This window comes from Rhamphochromis sp. 'chilingali', assembly GCF_963969265.1.
Source record: "Rhamphochromis sp. 'chilingali' genome assembly, chromosome: 13".
In the NCBI taxonomy this organism is placed as follows: domain Eukaryota; kingdom Metazoa; phylum Chordata; class Actinopteri; order Cichliformes; family Cichlidae; genus Rhamphochromis; species Rhamphochromis sp. 'chilingali'.
In genome coordinates this window covers 13,722,039-13,745,425 of record NC_137940.1, presented here as the reverse complement: position 1 = coordinate 13,745,425, position 23,387 = coordinate 13,722,039, and the positions used below count along the sequence as shown (strand labels likewise).

The 23,387-nt window shown below is 45.1% G+C and overlaps 1 protein-coding gene across 1 annotated transcript; it reads right to left on the bottom strand.

Moving 5' to 3' along the window:
• Positions 1-539: 539 nt before the first annotated feature.
• sparc (secreted protein, acidic, cysteine-rich (osteonectin)) lies at positions 540-15,010 on the bottom strand. The gene is made up of 10 exons (XM_080901090.1): positions 14,900-15,010; positions 6,652-6,717; positions 6,251-6,304; positions 5,022-5,109; positions 4,205-4,326; positions 3,670-3,790; positions 2,072-2,205; positions 1,606-1,754; positions 1,365-1,513; positions 540-1,227 (listed from the first exon to the last, which is right to left on the bottom strand). Exons 2-10 carry the CDS (start codon positions 6,706-6,708, stop codon positions 1,199-1,201), a joined length of 903 nt encoding a protein of 300 aa, XP_080757216.1. The 5' UTR covers positions 6,709-6,717; positions 14,900-15,010; the 3' UTR covers positions 540-1,198.
• Positions 15,011-23,387: the final 8,377 nt, after the last annotated feature.

Here is a 23,387-nt window from a genome sequence, read left to right as displayed (position 1 = left end):
CTTTCTGCCGCCAAGATGGAGATGGTGGAGACGGTGGAAACGGCGGTATGGTCAAAGCGGTAATGCTCCCACTATAGCTGCTATAGCCATCTTTTTTATACAGACTTTGCTTGTGCCTAATCCTGGACCGTCTGTTTTTCTTCTTCTTCCACTTCACAGCTGGCAGCTCTGATTCTTAGGGCTTCAGGTCATTTGCATCATGCGCTGCAACGTTTTGGCTAAAAGTTGTTCATCGCCAGAGGGACTGGGATCTCCTCCACTCTACTAATCCTCCACACTACTCATAGTGGTGGTGAAAAAGTTTAAACTATTTACTGCATCGGGGGCAAAGGGAAGACTGTAAAAAAAAATTATTTTTTTTAAAAAGAGGGGGGTGTAATTGGGAATCAGAGTATTTAAAGCTGATAAAGGTGGAGTTAGGAGACACCACAGAGGACGTCCTTCTCCCAAAAACGTGCCCATAAACAGATGGCTTTAGTAAAAGCTCCAGAGAACGGGAGAAAGAAATGCAGATACGAACGCATGCAGAGATGTTCAGATCTTTTCATAGTTTTTTATTCATGGATAAGAGATCGCTCCGGCTCTCAGCGTCAGTAGAAACATGAGAAAAACTCTCAGCCTGCGAGATTTTCCCCTCGTCATAACAATATATCCTCTTTATTGCTTTCAATGTACTGGTGTAGCAGTAGTCATAAGATCAAAAACCAAAATACATCAAATGACAAAAAAAAAAGAGAGTCCACCACCGAAAGAGTGCAAAAACTAAACAGCTCATTTTAGTAGGAAGCAAGCAGAGGGAGCATTTATTTCCAAACTTTATTGTCAATTTACAGCTTTGTCCGCTCACAACACTTCAAAGCCATCTCCAATTAAAGCCCCGAACACATGGCAGCATGAATACAACACTGGCAGCACGTAGATTTACATCAGAGGTCTTTTGTTTTTTACAGGAGCTTTTTGTTCCACACGTGGACGATCCAAAGATCCGTGAACACATCGGGTTAGTACAGGCTGTGCACATTTCTCTCTTCTAATTGATTTTAGTGGTATAGGTAGGAAAGACCGTTATTTGAGAAATAAAAAATAGAAATGCAATTAGCACCGTTACTGTCATTTGTTTGTTTAACTTAGGGATCAGCACCTTTTCCCGTTAGTAGCGAATAAGAGACATCATACTGCTGCTGCGGGTCAGAGCGACTCAGATGATGAGATCTTTGTCCACATCCTCTGCAAACACAAAGACGAGAAACACAGAGAGGACACGGTCAGAACAGTGAGCTCGTCGGGTCACGCCCTACCCACCCAAAAACTCTGTCCCACAGTCCGAGGGATCGTATTAGATTTGTCAGGTGTTCGGTACTCACGGTCCTTGAGGCCAAAGCAGGTGGCCCACTCCTCCAGGGCGATGTATTTGTCAGCGTCAGCATCGCACTGCTCAAAGAAGCGGGTGGTGCAATGCTCCATGGGAATGAGAGGCGCGCGCAGAGGGGCGAGCTCTGTGTGGGTCAGATATCTGGAAGCAAACAAACAGGACAGCAAGGATAAGTTTGGCCTTTAGTTGGTGAGACGCAGCATCATCTCCCCCTCCCCATGACCCCTACATACCCGTCGACGGGGTGCTGGTCAAGCTGGCCGAACTGCCAGTGGACGGGGAAGATGTACATGTTGTAGTTCTTCTCGAAGTCGTGGGCGAGCAGGTCCAGGGAGTGATCACCGGCCTGAAGCCTCTTCTCGTTCTCGTAGATCTTCTTCACCTGAAACGTCGGACGGAGGAGTTCACGTCGGGTCATGTTGGAAGTGGCAGACGTGCAACAATAAAGAGCCTGAAAGCTTTTTTCTGTTTTATCATGTTTGTAGGTTTACTACTTATTTCCTCAGGCTGAGGTTAAATCCTCAAACTGTTCGACCGCATTTCAAAGCACTCGAAGCACAAATGTGCTTAAAGACACTTCTTTAAACTTACGTTTCATCATGAAACCTGAAACATTTGTGTCTGTGACTGCCGTCTAAAATGATGACAGTTTATTGTGAACAGAATAAAGGACAGATCAACAAGCCGGTCTGTTCTCACCCTGAGCTTCTGCTTCTCGGTCAGCAGGTTGTTGTCCTCGTCGCGCTCGTACAGCGTCACCAGAACGTTCTTCAGCCAGTCCCTCATACGCAGCGGGAACTCTGTCAGCTCGCTGTCCAGACAGGGCTCGATGACTGCAAGACAAAAGCACCATCAGACACAGACTCATACTGACTGCTGGGCTCTACACCTGCACAAACGTCTGTGATGCTGGAAATCAAAGCATGAGTGTTTCAAACATTGATGATGCAGGGTTAGAAGTGACGGCTACACCCAGGTGTACTTTGGTGTACTGAACAGTGCCGTGATCTCCATTTAAACCCTGGAGCCCAAACACTTCTCCTCGCGCTGAGCTTGTGTATCATGTTCTATAGCTCGCGTGTTGGGACACGTCTGAACGCCGCCGAGCCACAGCCACAGTCAGACCCACCCATCAATCACTAGCGTGCTCTGACACACCTGAGCTCAGCCTATTGGCACGCCGGGGAGGAGGCAGGGGAACTGACTGGGAACTAAACTTCAGATATGTCTGAACCATCAACACCGAACCAAAAAACAGAAACAGGAAGAAACCAAAACGCACTATGTCGAAACAAAAGATGGGAGCAGCGATACAAGAATATCCAAATTCATGAGCTGGAAATCCAGATGAGATAAAATTCCAGTCGAGTTGTCAGATAAATTTAGGAGAGGTTCTCCCTGAAATCTCAGAAAAGCTGCACTCCTTTTACTGCAGAGCCACTTCAAACTCCTTTTTGTCCTCATGCATCCACAGATATAATTCCTATCTCAGTTTCATCTTTGTTTCTGTGCGTTATTGGAGGTTTGCAGCTCATCCTTCAGATCTTCTAGAATTAGTTTAAATGCTGCAAACAGGTTCAAATAATTAAGTGCTTTACACGTGATTAAAGAGGCTTTTTCCCCGAAGCCAACATTAACGTTTGGGTGTGACCAGGGTGGAGGCAGCACGCCCTCCATCCCGTCCTTTACTCAGTGACTCAGACTCACTCGAGACCACCCGAAGGCTCAGCGCTTCAATTCCTGCTGTATCCACTCAGATTAAAGGAGATAGCGTCCTCCTCGATTCAGTTTTATTTATATAGCGCCAAATTACAACAACAGTCGCCTCAAGGTGCTTTATATTGTAAGATAGACCCTACATTAATACATACAGAGAAAAACCCAACAATCATATGACCCCCTATGAGCAAGCACTTTGGCAACAGTGGGAAGGAAAAACTCCCTTTTAACAGGAAGAAACCTCTGGCACTCCACTTAGCCGCGCTGTGAGCTTACTTAATGCTCACTGATACCATCTAAAATACTTGCATGCTGATTCAGGACCGTTTAAATCAGAAATGGAAACAAACAGTTTGTTTCCATTTCTGATTTAAAACTTTGTTTAACTGGACAAATCTGTGAAGCCAAGTTCAGACTGTGCTAAAGACCCGCATCCAGAGAACACAACGTGTTAGTCTGTTAATCTGAGTCCTCATGAATAGAGGAAAATCTCTGCATGGTCTGCAGATCATGTGTTTTTATACCCTGCCATAATGGATCATTGCCTGAACGGTTCCATGCAGAGTGTGAGAGCTCACGTTTGCAGGAGCCGATGTAGTCGAGGTGCAGCTTGTGGCCCTTCTTGGTTCCCTCCAGGGTGCACTTGGTGGCAAAGAAGTGGCAGGAGGACTCGTAGGTCTTGTTGTCAGTGCCGCAAATCTGCAGGAGAGAAAGCAGAGCTCAGTCTGCAACGCAGTGACATTGCAGGGACAGACGAGTCCTCACACGTGTGCTTCTGACCAAAACAGCCCTTTAGTTTGAAAATATGATTTTCCTGAAACAAACTGAACTAAAAGCTCGGAATTCTTTTTTTTTTTTCTACTCTTTGCTTTGCGTGATGTCACAGACACCAGATAGCCCTAATAGAGAAGCTCCGCCCACCGGTGGCTCCTCTGCTTTGCTTGCAGGCCAATCAGATTACAGTTGGCCTAATGCTAAAATTCTTCTTTCTGCTTGCAGAGAGGACAAAATCTCTTCATGCAGAAACACGCAGAGCTGCACAGCTTCAGCTCCTGCCGCAGATGCCAGTCACACCACTCAGGTCAGGAACACTCGGGCTGATTTTAAACTCACATGCTCAAAGTCTCCTTCCACCGGTGGGCAGGTAGAGGGGTCCTGGCACACACACATGGGAGTGTTGCTCTCATCCACCTCACACACTTTGCCCTTCTTGCAGTGGTAGTTCAGACAGGCATCTGTGGAGAAAACAGAAGTGAAACAGTAGGTTTTAGCTTCAAGGGACAAAATGTAGTTTTTATTTAAAGTGGACATAAAGAAGGCAGATCTGCATCATTTTTGCATTTCCATCTTTCCTTCTTTACGTCTCTTCTGTCCTTTTTGGTTGTCAGAATCAGAATCAGAATACTTTATTAAGGGAAAGTATGAGAGTTACGGTTGCTCCAGTACAGTAACATTAATAGAAACAAAAACAAAAACAGACTAGACTAGACTATTAGCAATACAATATGTTAAGATATAAGGAGCAGCACAATATATACAAATCATCAAATAATCACCAAATTGCTGTCAGCTGTTGCAGTGAGAACACAGCGGCTCGTAGCTGACCTGCTGTGCATTATTAAGTGAGGGTGTGCAGCTCATAGGCTGAGCTGCCTCTTAAAGTGGGTGGAATGTGTAATTACAGAGCGAGGGAGTCTGTCATTACGGCCATTTGAGTTGCCAGTTTGAGGCTTTGCTAAACTCAGACAGCCACAAATGCTGTGAAATCAAATCCTTCATTCTAATGTTTACAGCAGGTTTGCAGGAACATCTGCTTTGACTTCAGCATCTCAACATCTTTCATGTCCACGTTACCACCCATCAGGGGACAGAAGGACATTAACTGTGACATTAAAGTTTTGATTGGAAGTGAGTGTGTTTGTGAACTTACTCTCAGTGACAACATCCTCAATAATGTCGATGGCCTCGTCAAACTCTCCGATCTCAACCTGCACTGGATTGGCCCCCACTTCGGTCTCCTGAAGGACACGAGAGGTCAGAGATCAGATCATAAAGCGCTCAGATTGAGGTCTGAGCTGTGTTCGGGTCTATTTCTGCCTGACGTCCACTTAAACCAAACCGCCTAAATACGTCTGGTTTCCTGAAGACGGGAAAAACAAGCTGAAGCATCACCGCTAAAGAAGGTTCCTCCCTGAAGGCCAAACAGAGTCTGGGAGCAGCCAGACCATAATATTCAACAATAACACGCAGCTGGGGCCACATGTGGAGTAATGGCTTCCTGAGCAGCTAAAATTAACAGCTGTGGGATCTTTGGTCCCACTGGACCTCTGAAGCAGGAAACCATAAAACGTTCTCATGAAGACTCTATGCTCTGCTGCAGGAATGTTTCTGGAATATCACGGAAAGAAACCTGAGCGGATGGAACTGAAAGAATAGGCGCTGCCGTGTGTGACATGGCGCTTTCCTGAAAAGGCAAAAGCACGGACGTTTCACGTCTTCAGTCGCTGCGTGTCGGTTTTGGGTGGAATTTGCTTTAAAACCTGAGACGCCTTCAAGGACGAAACAGAAGCTCCCAGGCTTTTTTTTAAAAGCTTTGACGAGGCAAGAAGGTCACGACCCAGAAACAAAAGCAGAAGCACAGATGACTGATTCATTAAGCTGATCTTGGTTATTTTCTGACATGTCTCAAACATGTGTCAGCTCTTTGTAAAAACACTTCGTTGTGTCCTTTGGGCTCATGTTTTTAGAAAGCAACCAAAAAACAACAAGTTTTTGTTGATGATTTTATTGCTGGACTGATTTCTTCACAGAAGCAGTCTCTCCTGCAGTCACAAGTGGAAAAACGCCTCGAACTTCGGCTACGCTGCGGATGAACCCTAAAGCTCCGCTGCAGATCGCATCATCTCCGAGCAGCTGCGTGGCTCAGAAAATATGCCGCAGAGGCCAGACATACGGGAGAGCAAATGTTTCCCACAGACATCACGGTCACACTTACACTCGCTGCCAGAGGATTCCTCTGCAGACTTTCACCCAGGGTTTCTCACAGATCCACGAAGGCTACAGAGGAATCCTTATGGAGTGTTTTATGGAAACTGAAGCTTCCTGTTTGTGTGACGGACGATGATCACAGACGGCAAGAACATCAACATCTGGACTCACCTCAACAACTGGCTCCTCAGTCCCAGGCTCTTCCACGATGGGCTCCTCATCAGCCTGACACACACACACACTTTAAACATTATTAAATGCTTGTGGCTGCTCATAGAAGTCATGTGAGTGCGTCCACACAAACACACAGTAGAGAAACACTCACAGGGGAGGAACTGGCCATCAGGAAAACACACACACACACACACACACACACACACACACACACACACACACACACACACACACACACACACACACACACACACACACACACACGTCGAAGAGAAACGCACACACGATAAGTCACAGCAGAGGAAAGAAGAAAAGAGGTCACACAAAGAAAGGAAGATGCTATCGAGACGTAAACATCTACACACGCACACACACTCTTACAGGCATGTGTGACTTACAGGAGCAGCCCTGGCGTGGCCAGCCAGGCAAAGGAGGAAGACGATCCACACCCTCATCTTCAAAGTCTGTGGAGACAAACAGAGATGATGAGCTGACAAAAACGCACACAGACACTTGATTAAGTACGCAGCTTTGTGTGAGTGCTCACTCAAAGTAAAGCAGAGTTTTTGTTGCTTCTTCTTTCGCTTGTTAGAATCAGTGTAAACTATGGCGCCTCTGGCAGAGAGCCCTGCAGTTCTTCTCACGACCACAGAAGCCTGTGGGACGATTCTGACGCTGATGGAAGCGCTCCAGATTCCCAAACAGAAGCGCTCACTGTCTGCTTTGTTTCCCGACACGCTGGGTTCAGATGGTCTGTGACGCTCTGAGAACCATCTCTCCCTCTGAGAGGCGTTTGCTCTGCTGCAGGAGTCTGACCGAATGCTAACCGGGGTCCCCGTACGAGGCCGGGTCGGCCTGTTGTCATGCTCTTCGGGTGGAAATGGCTCCGGTCTTTGTGCGCTCTCTCTCACAGCAGCCTGAGGCAACGTTTGCACCAGCCAGTGTTTGGATCGACCAGCCTCAATTAAGCTCAGCTAAACACACATTTACACCCTAATGACAGATATGTGATAACAGGGCCCTGATATGTGACTTGGGGTCTTTTAAAGGGTGAGACAGGACTTGGCACCCGCCTGTGAAACACTTGAGAGTGACATGAGGTGATGTGGATGTGAGAGAGGCCTGCAGAAACAGATTCGCTGGAGTTTTAGGAGGACTCATTCAAATATCAGTTGACCAACTTATTTTGAAGGATCTGTGCTGAAACCTAAAGGTGTGTCTGCTGCTCGTGTCCTCACACCCGAGCGACAGAGAGGCTCGATTATGGAGCGACACGCTGGCGTCTGTGCGTTTGCGGTGGCAACGCCTTTGGTAAGGACAAAGTGTGTATTTAGAGGTGGAACCAAACACAACACCAGCTGGGAGCTTTATTAGGTGCTGGTGACGGTGCCACCACCTTCTGCCACCTTCACGAAGAGAGGTCATTGTGCAGTTACCAAAATACGCTTGATACGCTGGCGTGTTAGTGCTGCACATGCTGCAGTAAGCTCTGTCACCCCGAGTGTGTCAAAGATAACAGACAGTGCATATTTCCTGTGAAAAGAGACTCTCTGTGTCTCCTCTAAGGAACCACTGTTGGAAACTCATCCCGGCTTCTGTCTCCTCTTTGTGTCATGTCTCCAGGACTGAATAAAGCCTCCTTTGTTTGCAACAGAGCGCAGCGCTGCTCAGTCTACTAGTTATCTCATCCTGCACCTCCATCAAGCTTCTCCCAGACATCAGGGGAAGAATCTGTGAGATCAAACATATGAGAAGGAGCAGACCATACAGATCAAAGTTCCTCCCTCTGTTATTGTGTCTGGATTTTGAAAAGAAATGGAATTCGCCCCAAAACACAAGGCAGTATCTGCAGTTTTGAGCGGACACAGTTTAAAGGCTGCGTGAGATCAGCAAGGATAATAAGACTTAGCAAACAGAGCTGTGCATACTTGGAATTCCTGCGCCTCGGATAAGAGTGCAGCAGCTTGAAACCAACAACAGTTGAATAAAAACGAATGATCCCTCCTTCCTCTGCAGCTTTAAACCTCCCAGCATGTCAAAGATAGCTGCAGCTGAATGGCGTGACTGTGAAAACACTGAAGCTGACACCGTGCCCGGCTGATGAAAAGCACGAGGCCTGTAGACACGAAGAGGCTGAGTCGAGCGACGTTTTGCGACACATGCAGAAAAGAGTAAATCTGTTTGAAGAACCTTCAGGCTAAACACGAGTCCGGGGATTGGCGTTTGTCTGCGATCGGCTCCAAATGCTCACAGCAGTGCTCGTTAGGAAGGACGGACGTTGATTTTTGGTTAAATTTGCAGCTTTAAGGAACCAGATTTCCTTCTACTCCCACCGGTTTCTATCAGCTGATACAGGGTGGTAATGTATCAGCATATAAGTGCACACATTCATGTAAAGTCACAAAGTCCTGCTGCTGCCCGTCTGTAGGCTTCCTGAAGCTGGCCAAGAGGGAAATGGACTTTTAGCAGGGCTTTCTTTATTTAGTTTAGTTTTTTATTATTACATGTTGGTCATGCAGAAGAAATATATTTAATAAATAAATAAATCACAAAGAAAAAATGGTTCTAATTCTTATCATTTTGCTTTCCTACTTGTCTGGAATCATAGCAACAACTTTCTTTTGTTCTTTAAACGTTTCCATGTGGTTCAAATTGATGCTGTCCTCTGGATTTATTTAAGAACCTGAGCTTGCTCTGATTATCACTGCTGTTGATGGAGGCCTGAAAAACCTTTAAGTTGGTGGGTGAGTTAACAGATATCACTTCCTGTTTCTGTTTCAGAAGATGAAATCTGTTTCCTTTGGCCTGAAGTCTAACGGGGGTTAAGCACTGCATCCCTTAGGGTCAAATCCTGACATGGATTGGGTCGTATTAGGAAAAGGAGAATAATTCTGATGTGTAGAGTTGCTCGTTGCTTCTGCAGCTATAAAAGATCGTTTGCTCTAAGCTCAGAGTCCAGGCAGGACCGGCACAGAGGTGTCCTCTGTTTCAGAAGGCTAAGAAGTCATAAGCAGCTCAGATGTGGAAAATTACAGAAGAGCTGGCAGCAGTCGGAGAATGACCTGCACAAAGGCACTTCTCTGCACCTTTTGAAAAGAAAGAAAAAAAGATGTTCTGCAGACGGGACATAAGTAAGGGCCTCTGACACATCGTAAGCAGAGTGTCTGGGCTGAGTGTCATCGCAGCAAGAAGAGAAAATAAGCAGGAAAGCGAGTGTTTGATTTGGAGGGACGTGGTGTTCCCATCGCTTTTACTTATTCTCGTTTGGCCAGAGAGCCACTGGGCTTGGCTCGGCGGGAAAGGGGAGGCCGGACATGCTGATGTAACAGCAAAACAAATTATTTTATTTGGAAAGCCGCTCACATAATCAAACACGGTGAGGCTAAAAGGGAAACTTGAGGCTCATAAAGGGGCCTTTCTCCCTCCCCACCAGTGGATTTCAGCTGGGTAAGCGAGCGTAAACAGCCCAAGCTGGATCTTCCAGTGATGCAGACATTTCCCTCTGCAGCTGCTCCTCTCCCAGCAGGCCTTCAAAGAGAGCAGATTCACACAGGTTCTTTCTTCTTCTCCTTGGTGTCATAATGGGCAGGTTGGCGGGCCTGGATAAACAACCTGTCGCAGTGCGTCTGCAGACAAACAGCTGTGCAAAGCAAACACTGAGAATGAACAGCGGTTTCCTCTGTGTGTGATGTGCTCTGCAGACACACACACTGTTCAGAACGAGGAAGGTCAGCATTCATGATGCACGCAAAACACAGACGCATCCTAACTTTGACTCTCCTGCCTCGGCATGGCCCTCAGATCATCTCGCTTCTAAGGTCTTCGCTCAGTGTGAGCTACAGCGGTTTCCTTCAATCTGCTGGCTTCTCAATAACTTCTTCAACTCTACAAGAAGAACCTCTCTTCCATCGAGACGGACGCCTCAAGGAAAGATTCCTCTGTGATGGCTTCCAGCGTTTGCCCTTTGACCTTTGGCACCACTGTCTCCCACCCCCGCTCCAAAAGACCCGTCCATCAAACAGGTGGCAGAAATCCGAGTGTGCCGTAAAGCCTTGCTGAGCCGTCTGTGACGAGTGAACAGGACTGACAGGAAGTAAAAGATCAGTGCAGACCCTGAGTCAGGCTGTTAGAGGAAAACTGGAGGGTCTCCTCTATGGGCTCAGATTTTTTTCTTGTAAATCACACTGATGAGTTACAAATTTTTTTGTTAAAGTTTGTCTACAAAAACCTACACATAAAACTCGAGTTGCAAGTATGAATTTTTCTTCCTGTCAGCTGATTGATCAATGTCATGTCAATCACAAATGTAATAATCCAATCAGAGAGCAGATGGGTTTAACTGTAGGAGGGGCGCTTCACTGAGCTTCAGGTCCCAGAAAGGTAAAACATTTTGAAGATGGAGGATGGCGACGGCGCTTCTGTAGCGCAGTGCGACTTTGTGTTAAAGTAATACTAAAGTAATAATGGTATTTCTGACCATTGGTATACCACAACTATACCCTTTCATCTTTTATTGAACATGTGTTCGCTGTCCTCCATCTTCATAAAATTCATTCAACTCTATAAAGTTTTCAGATATTTTGGTTTACAAGGTCACAAAGCTCAGTTCACAACGATGCAGTCTTATTTACAAATACAAAATATTTATGACCACAGTCTGAGCCTGTACTCCTCCTTCGTGTTTGGTTCAGAGAAGAAAGATTATGATTCGAACTTTAACGACTTTAAACAATCTGCTTTCTAAGTAGCTGAAATGAAAACAACAACACTACAGATTTAATTGAGGACAGAAGACGTGGCTGATGCTGCAAACCCAACAGAATCTGCAGCAGCAGTCACTGAGTCACTGATGGTTTCCAGTTTTCGTCAGTGGAAATGAGCAGAACATGTCCTAGAGGGATATATGAGGTGACATGGAGAGCATCCACTTTTCTGACCTCTTAACATCCACCACGTGACCCCTGGCCCATAGCAGATGTTACTTTTCCATTAGGACCTTCAGAATCCCATAAAAAAGCGTTGATTTTTTAATTCATCACACACCTAATGTGAGATGGGCTGCATGTCTTTGGATGGATGAGGTAAGTAGTTTTTCCTGAATATGCATCAAATCTCACTGCAACCTGGACCAGTAGGACTGTTTCCTTACCAGAATCTCTCTAAATTAACCAAATCTTCACTTATTGAATATAAGCTGCTGACATTAACTCTTTGTGGATTGCTTCATTACAGATTCTTGCATTACTTCAGGTTTAATCTTCACAGCCTGCTGCAGCGGTTTCTTTCTTCAGTCCGAGCTCACACCTGATGAATCTGGTTTCCAGGGAGTACAGGGACCTCCCAGCGACCTGCCTGAACAAAGAGCAGTTTTCACAGCGTCCCATTCACCTGCACCGCTGAGCACAAAGAGAAGAATGAAGGAGAACTCGAGTGGAAAAAGTCCGGATGTTTGTAACCCGAGTCCCTCGCCACATGACCTGTTTGACTCTATTTCATCCTTCTCTCCTTCCCTTCATAATTTTATCTTTGATATTCTTCTCTTTGATTGCTGTAATTTGAGGTAAAATAATATCACCAATCTTCATATCTACAGATCAGAGGGAACACGCTGCTCCGTCACTGGGCAGGCCGGCTTTAAGCGCTCTTCGCTTTCATCTCGGCCACTTTTGTAACACTGAACTACATTTGCTGCCGCTTTCACTTCATCCAACACACACAGCAGGAAACCAGGAGATCCTGACTTTATGTGCTCGGTATGGTGGTCACAGACCCTTTACTTCAATATTATTTATATTCTTTTTAAGGTTTTGGAAGATGATAAGAATAAAGCAGATGTAATCACACACAAATGTAACTTTTAATAAACTTTTAATGATTTAATGTTCACTCTTACAGCTTTACTCTGATTGGATAAAACACCAGACAACAGAAAGTTGCTCGTAGCTTGACCTGAAGTCAGACATTGAAATACCTGATCCACTCATATCAGTTAGCTATCTACATTAGCCTTAGATAACCGTGGAAGTAAGCTAACATTAACTCCGGTGAGGTGTCTTTCTGGCTGGCTTACCCTGGCTATAAAGCTAAATCTGAGCTAAAACCTCAGACAGCATAAAAGATGGTGGTAGCGTTCAGGTCTGACACCTGCTCTGTATCACCTGCTCAACTCTGTATATTTTTATATACCGGTATTTTATTTATTGTTTACTCTATTTAATTTGTAAAATATGTGTACACACACACACACGTAGAAAAATATTTAGTATACACATCCAGAAATGCATATACTATTATATATTGTACATATATGTATTAGTTTCAGATGTAGCCATTCTTGTATTTTGCTTGTTTACATTATTGTATTTTGCACAACTCTGTTGCTTTTGAAGCTCGCACACAAGAATTTCACTCACATGTACTGTACCAATGTACCTGCACATGTGATGTGACAATAAAAGTGATTTGATTTGATTTGATTTGCAGTTTCTCTAATGTCCACCAGAGGGCGACTGCTCTGCTAACCAAACTAATTCCAAGAGACAGGGAGTGTACCGCTCACTGATGGCAGCGTCCCTCAGCCTGTCAGTCAGAGCAGCCCCTCTCACACTTCCGCTCTTCCTTCCCTCATCCCAAGGCAGTCGCAGCCCCTCCCTGAGCCTGTTTCTGCTAGAGGTTTCTTCCTGTTTAAAGGGAGTTTTTCCTTCCCACGCTCGCCAAGCGTTTCCTCATTGGAGGTCGTGTGATTGCCGGGGTTTTCCCTGTATTATTGTCTGGCCTTTACCTCACCATATTGAGCGCCTTGAGGTGACTGCTGTGGTGATTTAAGTTGTATAAATTCAACTGAGAAGTCAGCACGCCTCGACTGAAGTGCTTCTTTAAACCGATGAATCAGTCACACCTCAGACTGAACTCTGAAGAGACTTTTCCCTCTAAGCAGCAGGACTTGTTAGTCTGTTGGTGTGTTCTCATATTTCTTTATTCTTTTACTTTTATGTCTCCTTCTCTGTCTCCTTCCTCGCGTCCTTCTTCCTCACATTGAACTCCAGATTTTTCTTCTCCGCGCTGAGCACAGACAGTAGCACAATCCCTCCTTCCTTTCTGGGGATTAGTGTTTTTCTAGAGATTGCCAAGCTGGCTTTTCACAGCATCCTCAGCTCCAGCCCCTCCTCCACCACCTCCTCCTCCACCTTCCACTCCGGTCCAGACCTGCCACCTCAACAATTAAGCAGCCAGAGACGCTGTGTCTGCACTTCTCTCATACTAATGCTGGCACATTGTGCTTCAGCCTTTCCACAGAAATCTCGGACAAATCCTCAACAGGTGTGACGAACACACAAAACGAGACTGGAGACATTTTACTGAGACACATGTAACCGAGTGTGACACAAGAAGAAAGGACTGAGCACATTTCCTTAGACAGCAGCGAGCAATGAAATAACCCAAGATTTTCTAAAGATATAAAAACTCAACTCAGTTTGAGTTAAAGTTTCATTTAATCTGTGCATATCTGAAAAGTATCGTCCAGTAAAGCTCAGGTGTGACTACACGAAGGTTCCTGTGGTTAAAGAGTTCCTGTAGATCTTCAGTTATTTTTTCAGTTTTCCTCATGCAACAAAAAACAAACTGCTGGGTGCAAAATTACATAAACGTCTCTTCTGTTGACCTTTTTTTCTTCCCAGGAAATGTTGCCATCCACAAAAAGGGACCAAAGGCAGAGCCATCATCATTATGAGAGCTCACGTGCCACTAATGTTAAACTACTGATTTGTACTTTTACGTAAAATCACAGTATAAGTTTTGGATTCTTGAAGTCATGATGGTCATATGTGCTGTGCAGCTCTCTAGTTTATCCTCAGGCTGCTGGGTGGATCTGGGGTGGGGGTCACGGCTCTATGGGCCCAGTCAGGCTGTTCTAACCAAACTGTGAAAATCTTTATGGAGCTCCATGACAATCCAGCTGCTGCACCATGGATCAGCACTAACTCAAAGAAACAGCTGGTAACCGATCACCATGGCAACCTGCATTCCTTTACATGAGAGTAATCAGGGAGGGGGTCACAGAGGGGGTCAGGAGGAAACTGTGGAGAAACTAGAATCTGTCACAGCTTCACCTCCTCCTCGTCCGATTTTCTTTCTCTCTTTGTTTTTGTATTTTCACACATTTTTCCACATAATTGTTTTTTACAGAAACAATAATTCACCAAAGAGAGGAAAGCAGAAAATCGAGAATCAGAATAACAAAAGTGTCCAATTAAAAAGGGTCTGAATCCCTCCTCCCCCTCAGCCCCCCTCCTCTTATTGCCGATGTGGCACACAATAGCTCCACAGTCTGAATGCTCTCAGTTCGTTCACCTGCAGGCTGTGATTGAGCAGTAATGGCAAAGGAGCCGTGGCTGCTCTCAGACCACAGTCCTGCCTTTAAAAGCAAAATTCAACAAAGTGGAACAGAAAAAAAGTACCAGCTGTTGAATGTGCTGAAGTTAAAACGGACATCTGTGTTTGTGATAAGTGTGTGAGGAAAAGTGTCAAAGCAGAGCCCTTCTGCATAAAGCCGTCACTCCAACTGACAGAGCTCTAACAGCAGAAACGTTTCACTGCATCTAAAAGTGTAAATGTGTCTGTACGAGTCCGAGGCAGAGCGCTTACCTTCAGCTTTCAGAGAAGAACACCAGAAGAGAAGTCAGCTGTGTGCGGGACCCCGACGATCTAACTCCAGTACTGCTTTACGCACAGCTCATTTCCAATGGGACGTCCCAGCCTGGATACAGCCCCCCCCCTTTGGTCCATCACAGCCTCCCCCACCGCCTGTGGGCGGGTCTGTGATGTTAACCCTTACGCAGTGGCTGGAGGATAAATGAAGACTGGAGAGCAGCGATGACACGAGAAGAAACACGTGACCTGTGTCGTTACTTATTACTGTTAGAAAGATCAAAGACATAAAAAACATTTTGGTAACTCTGAAGAAAATCATCAAATACAAAATACTTTAAACATCTGGATTGACGTAGTCCACCTACAGACTGTAAGATGGGCACACATTGATTAGCTGAGCATTTGCACTTTGTGCAGCAATAAGATCAGGATAACCCTCCCAGTCCCAGCAGCTGATTCATGATGGAGCCTATCCCTGTTACCATAGGGCGAGAGGCAACGTACACAATTTGACCAATCAGGGCTAACACAGAGAGACAGCCATTGGCACAGACAGCCACTGGTACATGCATTCAGTCCTTTTGGCTGTGGGAGGAAACACAAACATGGAGAGAACATGCATGTGACATAGAACTCAGGCAACAGTGCTAACCATAGCTGTCCAGTATTTGGGTATATGGTATTTATTATTATTATAAGTGCGTGTCTGGTTAGTGATGGTCACTGATGGCTGCTGGCGTACACCTGCACCGGGAGCCTCTCTGTGTCCCGGGTTGTTTAAGCCAAAGCAGAATGGAGCAACAGCATAAAGACGCTCCAGAGGTCCAGTTCAGGGACTCCAGGTAGCTGAGGTGAAGCCTAGCAGGCAGCTAGCAGCTACAGCCACCTGTGTCACTGTTCACCTGTCAGTCAGAGAGGCCACGCCCATAATAATGCAAACTGAAAACTAGGTGAGTATAAAAACATTGTTCTAAAGTTTGTCTATGGGGACTGACTCACTGCTGCCTCTGCTGGACAGACTGCAGCTATCTGAGTTCTTCTCCGTCTGGTCTTGAACCTCGGGTCCAAGTTCTGTGCAAGTAAATCTTATTTTTCCGTAAATGTGCATCTATGCCTGAGTTAAATAGTCACGATCTCGCTCTACACTAAAGCTTCAGTCTTGTTCCCATAAAACTGTAACTCAGTGACTTCAGTGCTTTGGGGCATTTGTAGAACATCTGCATCACCACAGCTCAGACTCATGGACTGCTTTTCCAGCACCTGCTGTCCTCTGACAGACAGAAGCAATCAAGAACCATGTGCATGCCTCATGCTCTTCGGCTCGCCCTTCATTTTCTCTGTCTCATTGTTTGATGGACTGCTACTGTCTGTTCCCAGCATGCAGACCAGAGCTGATGTGAAGAACAGCTGGATCAGAGGGAGAGAGGGAAAATCCCTGCAATGCAACGTGGCGTTTTCCATTCTGCGAGGAAGCCACAGTCCAGCTGCAGATGGAGAGAAAAGAGGGGAGGAGGTGTTGTTACTCTTCAGTCTGCCCACCTTTTCTTCTTTTCTTCCCTCCCTTCTCTCTGCAAACGTGGCAGTCGTCTCTCTGTGTCTGATGAAACATGTCATTATTTTTTCCTCTGCTGCTAAATCATCCACGGGCAGCTCTGCAGGTCTGAAGATGTGAGGATTTAAACGCCCCTGTAATGTGGCAGCATTATTAAACAGGATTATGGAAACACACCCATCTGTGTGCCACGTAGTGAAACAAAGAAACACAGAAATATCTGAGGTCTGTGATTGGCTGAAAGCTGTGTTATTTTTTTATATAATCCCTGTGATTTAATATCGGTGATGTTTTGGGGATGGCAGAACGAGCTCTGCTCTTTTGCTGTGCGATGTGTTCATCACACTGCAGGATAATTTATTTTGTCTGAGTAAAGTCTTTGCAGGGACGTAACTGCAAAAGCATACTGGCATTTACATGCGCACACATTTCTCACATTTTATGACAGAGTTACCTGATTGGTGGCCTGTGAGCAGCGTGTCCGCCACATTTGACCTGAAGGTCACACGGTGTGGTGGTCCTGGGGTTTTCTGAGCTCTAGATTCTTGTTGGTAGTTTTCGGTTCTCGTGTTTTTGCTTCCTGTCTTGATGAGCTGAAGGCTTTTCTTTGTGTTCCTCTTCTGCTTTGTTTTTGGATTTGTGCCTCGTCTTCCTTCGGGTCAAAGTTCTGCTGTCATTCAGGTCCGAGTCCAGGTGGACCAGGACCAGGTGACCCTGAATCCTCCCTTAGTTATGCTGCAATAGACGTAGGCTGCCGGGGGACTTTCCAGTCACCTTCCTCACTCACTATGTGTTCATAGACTCTCTGCATTGAATCATACCTGCTATTAATCTCTGTCTCTCTTCCACAGCATGTCTTTGTCCTGTCTTCCTTCTCTCACCCCAACTGGTCGCAGCAGATGGCCGCCCCTCCCTGGGCCTGGTTCTGCTGGAGGTTTCTTCCTGTTAAAAGGGAGTTTTTCCTTCCCACTGTCGCCAAAGTTCTTGCTCATAGGGGGTCATGTGATTGTTGGGTTTTCTCTGATTCTATTATTGTACGATCTACTGTACAACAGAAAGCACCTTTAGGCGACTGTTGTTGTGATTTGGCGCTATATAAATAAAATTGAATTGAGTCACACAGCAGCTTTTCGGGGGGGGGGGGCAACAGCTGTCTGTGTTTAGGGCAACAGCACAGTGACAGTTACAGGTAAGAGATCCTGCTGCATTTGCATTTCCTCTCAAGGAGCAACAGGGAGCAGAATCTCTAAACCGCACAACCTGATTTACCAAAATTTGCAACATGTAATTTACAGATGCTACATCAGATACTTGATCTCCTCCACCCTTCTCCTGCCGAGAGCACAGCTTGAGACTTTGAAGTGTTCATTTTCATTCCAGCCTCTTCACATTTGACCCAGCAAACGACCTGCAGTGACACCCCGCCCTGTGCAGCTACACTTGGAACAACAGAATCCAACAGCCAGCAAGCCTCGGTCCGACCTACAACAGTCAAAGTGATGCGGCCTCCCACTGTGGTTCTACTGGGACCAGAACAGAGGGCCTGACAGGTTTAGGCTTTTCCACATCCACAAAACACACACCGTCGAACATCCTCCAGAGGATAAAGCGCCAGTTAAAGGTCCACCACCAGGACAGAAACCACTCTGTTCCTTTTTGGATTTTTCATCAGTAAACCTTGCTCTGTCTTCAGCCTCCACCTGGATCTTCCGCTGTAACTGAGGCAGTCTTCAGGTCCGGACTCCACCTGTGAAGTCGTTAGACTGCAGTGTACCTGCTGCAGGCTGCATCTCTTATTGGTTACAGCTTTGTTCAGTGCAAAATGTATGAAATGTATGATATGTATGATTTTTCCTGACTGTAAACACCAGAGCTGCAGCAGGTCCTGGTGTTTCTTCGAGTCTGATGAGGGGTTGGGGGGTCGGGGGTCAGTTTTTAAACTAAAAAAGAACATTTTAAACCCAGAAACAAACATTAAAGCTTCTTCTTTGACCTCTTCCTGTGAAATCACAGGCTCTTAAAATGATTGCTGCTCTATGCCGGCCTTCAGGAGGCTTCTTCACTTTGATGGAGGTTCAAGCCTCCTCCTCCTCCTCTTGCTGCTGTTCCATACCAACAGAAACATTGAGTATAAACCCACACTCAGAATAAATTATGGGTCATTTTAGATTATTTTTTTTTTTTACTCATATGAACAAACTCTGAGGTGTAAATGACACGCTTACTGCTCGCTGCCGCGCCCTGAGCTAAAAAACAGAAACTCAGCTTGAAATAGAAAACGTGACAGCGCCATGATCAATGGAAGAAATGTGGAGAAACACAATAAAACCCAAATAGATTTTTACAGGCTGCCTGATTCCTGAGACGCTGTTTGATTTTCATAAATGTGCCCTTGAAAGAAAACAACAGTGAGCCGGCTGGATGTTTGCTCCAGACTGAGCATGCTGACGGTCACAAGATGAAATGATTGTTTACGATGCCCGCTGTGGCAGTGATGCGTCCGCCTCGCTGTCCTGTAAACTCTGAGATGATGAAACATCTGTAGGGTTAGGGAAACAGTCATGTTGTCATGGTAACGATGACTGTAACAGTCATGAAAATTTGTCTTCCATCCACCGAGGCCATCAAGGTCAGCTTCATGAAACTGATGAAAAAGTCTTATAACTTAGAAACTGTGCTTCTTACACATGTGCTGTGTCATCAGCATATAGAAAGCACCAAATAAAGATTTAAAATATTGTGTCACATTTGACCTCTGACCTCTCCTTCAAGGTCAATAAACTGATCTGAAGGTCGAAGTGATAATAATGTTGATAATGATGCTACACTGAGCTATTTAAGTGTTTCTGTCTTGGTCCTCCGGTCCATTTCTCACTTTCTCTGGCAACAGTGGGAATGAAAAACTCCCTTTTAACAGGAAGAAACCTCCAGCAGAACCTGCCTCAGGGAGGGGTGGGCCCATCTGCACACACTGTGCTGCTCGGATGATCTGATATCCTCGTGTTGGTGTTGTTCCCAGACCATCATGAAAATGTTGTTCCAGGTTCAACATTGCAAGTGACCAATCACATTGTTGTGACGTTATTCTTTTGCGCGCCAAGCCATTCGTGCATTTATGAAATTCCAATGTTGCAAGGACAATATCAATTCTGCTTACTGTTTATTAAAGGGTTACGGTTAGGGTTAGGGTCAGGGTCCGTTGATCGGCGGACAGAGGCGGTTTCACGCAGCTTAAGTACAGTTTTTTGTTTTACGCCGGTTTTTCCCGAAGTCGAAAAAGTATGACGTCACAACATTCTGATTGGTCACTTGCAATGTTGATCCTGGAACAACATTTAGTATGATGATCTGGGAACAACACCAACACGAGGATATCAGATCAACCGTGCTGCTCAGAGTAGAGTAGTTAACCCAAGCTCCCCGCTCTGACCCTGGAGGAGACGTGACTCCTGCGGTTTCATCAGGAAATCAGACATGGAAAGATGCTAACAAGAGCTGCTAACAGTAGCATGGCTCATGAGAAGATCGCTAACTGTCAGACGAGCTAATCACAGCTCTTTAAAGTGAAGTTTGAACTACACCCATCACTCTTTCACAGTGTTATGTTTGTTTTTGCTGCAGTCTTCCTGCATTGCTCTTTAGTCTAAATCACCAATAAATTCATGTCTCATTATGTTGTAAAATCGATCAGTCTGCCGTCCCGAGTTCAGCTGTGAAAAGCCAGTTGAAGCAGATATTTTCACTCCTTTCTTCATCTAAATGCATGTGTGGACTGAGCATGTGTGCCTGGACCAGCATTCGCGTTTCCCCCTTCAGGTTATTTGGTTTGTGCCGGGTGGGGATGGTTGTGGACACCTTCAGTGGGCGACAGCGTATCCTGTAGAGGCCTGGGCTGTAGTCCCGGCGCTGAGGCACTGAGCTCATCGGCTGTCCTGTAATTACAGCCTGCAGCCCTCCATCATGGTTTTGGTTTGGCTTGGTGACGCAGTGGGACTGATTTGGTTTTTGAGGAAATCGTGATGCTCTGTCGCATTTCAAGCATCCATCCAGAACATCAAACTATACTACTACTGCACATTTAATATAAACCGAGGATTTAAACCAGCTAAAACCCGCTGATCAAGTCTCAGAGCGTAGTTTAAGCTCAGGTTTAGGAAATCCTCTGCAGGTATGATGGTGCACCATCCATTTTAATCTGTATTAAACTCATTTTAAATTCTTGTGAAGATCCCAAAAGAAGACTTCTGGGTTTGAATCCATCACAGACGATGTGAACGACACAGTCAGTGAGGAATGAGGTGATTTCTCCCTGCACAGCTGAGCCAGAGCTGAGGCTGCAGCAGACGGTTTGGTGACGTGTAAACCTCGGACACACACACACACACACACACACACACACATCAGAGGCTTGGATTTGAGGCGTGCAGTAAAAGTTTAAAGGCTTTCAAGTGTAAGCACACAGCAGTCTGCTACCTCATACTCTTCCTGCTATATGCTTTTGCTGCTTTAATTCATGGTTCAGATAGAGAGATTTTATTGCATAATTAAGATAATTAAATAACTAAGACTGTGTTCATTACTTTACTTTAGTTTCAATATGTCCTGGAAGCTCAGAGGGACAGAACGCTCAGATGAGTGCAGCAGAATTCTCGCCTGGGCTCAGTTTGGTGTCCTGTTGACTTCGTGGGTGGTCACTTGTGCACATCTGTATCTCCTCAGAGTGAAGGCACCGGCACACCTGACACTCAGACACAGGCATGAGCGTCAGTAAAAAGAACAAGTGGGCTTAGAGGCCACCTTTCCTAACTCCTCTGCGATCACAGGTTAAATTACTGACTACAGACTACAGGAGGATTTAGAATCAGTCTTTTAGCAAGCACAGACCTGGTTCTGTTTGTAAACCATTATAACGTCTTTGAGCCATTTTTATGCAGATTAACAGTGTAACTGTGGCAGGAGGCTACCATGGACACTGGATGATGGTTGTAGCATATTTTATAAAGTGTTCTGACTTTATGTGATGAATCCTGAGATGCTTCAGATCAAATTCTACTAAAGTAAAGCAGCTTTTATGAGATGTGTTTGGTTGGGCTGAAGCAGCCAAACTGAGTGGTTGGCAGGTAAAATCACAGTCCTCTTTTTCAAAATAAAACACATGAAGGTGGATGCGTTTGAGTGTTTGAGCTATCTGAGCTTATATAATAACTGCAGAATGTTTCCGCAGAAGCATGAGGCCACAAAGAGCTGCTGCTGAATGTCTGTCCAAGTTATTCACATTTACGCCACTGAGCGTGCTCAGGCTTGTGTTCGTCATTTTGTGGCTACAATCAGCAGCCATGGGCAAATCCTCCTCTGAAGACGTCGTCTGTGGTGGCTGCTCTCTGCTATCAGATCAAAGCTCACACACTTCATGCACACATGTCTGTTTCTCCTGCTTTTATCTGTCTTCCAGCTGTAATCTGCCACTCTCTGACTGTGTTTGTGTTTGCGTGAGCTTATTGGGATGATGACGGGAATTCTAGATAATCCACATTCTGATCAAGGTCCCTGATCCAGATTTGGGGACTATGTTAATTTTGGAATGCAGATAGGAGACTAGGACCCTCATCTTTGTCTTATCTGCGATCCAAAACACGGCAGACGCAAATATCGCACGACGTTGTATTGGCGGATTTTCTTGGAGACGGATGAGGCAGCACGTGCTCCTCCGTGCTCCTCCACGCTGTGTTTTGTTTGATGGGTCTTACCCGGCCAGGGTGAGCCTGGTTTGAGTGGCATCACTCACTGGTTTGTTAGTTTTGTTGTTTAACGGGTAGGGGTGTGTGTATTGGCAAGAATCTGGCGATACAATATGTATCATAATACAGGGTAGACGATACGATATATTGCAATACTAAAAGCCAGACGATATTTGTGTTTAGTAGGACTAAATTTAATTAGGAAAACTCACAGTAAACAGTCCAAACTGTTTAATGCTTGACATGAAACATCTGAAACAAAAACACTCTCTAAGTTCAAAATGAATGGAGAAATTCACATCTGCCTTATTAGAAGTCATGTCAAATAAACAAACAAAAACTACTTTACTGAAATATCAAGTATTTTTTAACATGAAAAAAGTAAACATGTAACACTGAAGTCTTTCTAAGTACTATGATTGTAAAATACTTATCCAAAAACTGCTCTATGGAGCATCAAAACAAAGTACTTTTTATGTGACCTTAACATAAACAAATATAAATCAAAAATGAAATTGCTTGAAGAATCCATCCAAGTAAACATTAACAAAAAATGTAAAGTGCTATTACAATTAAGTCTTAATAAAATAAAGTACAGCTCTGCAGTGTCCATCAATGGAACACTTTTAGTACAACCTGAAAAAAGGAATTTACTCATCTAAATAAAAGTGCTTATGAGACTCAACCAAAATGTCAAACATTCTCATATCAGAGATTTTACATGTGTAGTGTTTTCTCAGTGTTTATTTTTCAATTTCCAGATTTTTGTGCAGGAATACAAGCTGATCGACATGGTCAGCTCTCAGGACACTTCTCTGTGCATTTACTATGTCTCCTGCAGAGGAGAAAACTCTCTCTGCAGAGACACTTGTTCCAGGAATGCATAGGAAACTTCTTGCTACTTTGGATAGCTGAGGGTATTCCTGTTCATGGTCCTTTCACCAACTGAGAGGATTTCCTGTGAGAGGCAAAGGGGTCTCATCTCTATACCTCTTGATCTCAGCTGCAGCAACATCATGTTCTGATTTTGGTGCAGTATTGTCACTAGTAGAGGTAAACGTAGCTCCGAGCAAGTCCACCAATGCACATGAGGTCCTCTGTCTCTTTAGGGGTGGCCGGGGGATGGAGTCAAAGTTGTCTTTGATATGTGGGTGATGAGCCTCCTCTGTGGCATTCTCTTCCTCCACCTGTT

What these genes read in the sequence shown, in the direction of transcription:
- sparc (XM_080901090.1), bottom strand. Translation starts at nt 6,708, where the DNA reads ATGAGGGTGTGGATCGTCTTCCTCCTTTGCCTGGCTGGCCACGCCAGG. An exon ending in TGAGGATGTTGTCACTGAGA is followed by an intron (nt 4,327 to 5,021) that starts GTAAGTTCACAA and finishes TTTTCTCCACAG; the next exon opens with ATGCCTGTCTGAACTACCAC. An exon ending in GACCAGCACCCCGTCGACGG is followed by an intron (nt 1,514 to 1,605) that starts GTATGTAGGGGT and finishes GTTTGCTTCCAG; the next exon opens with ATATCTGACCCACACAGAGC.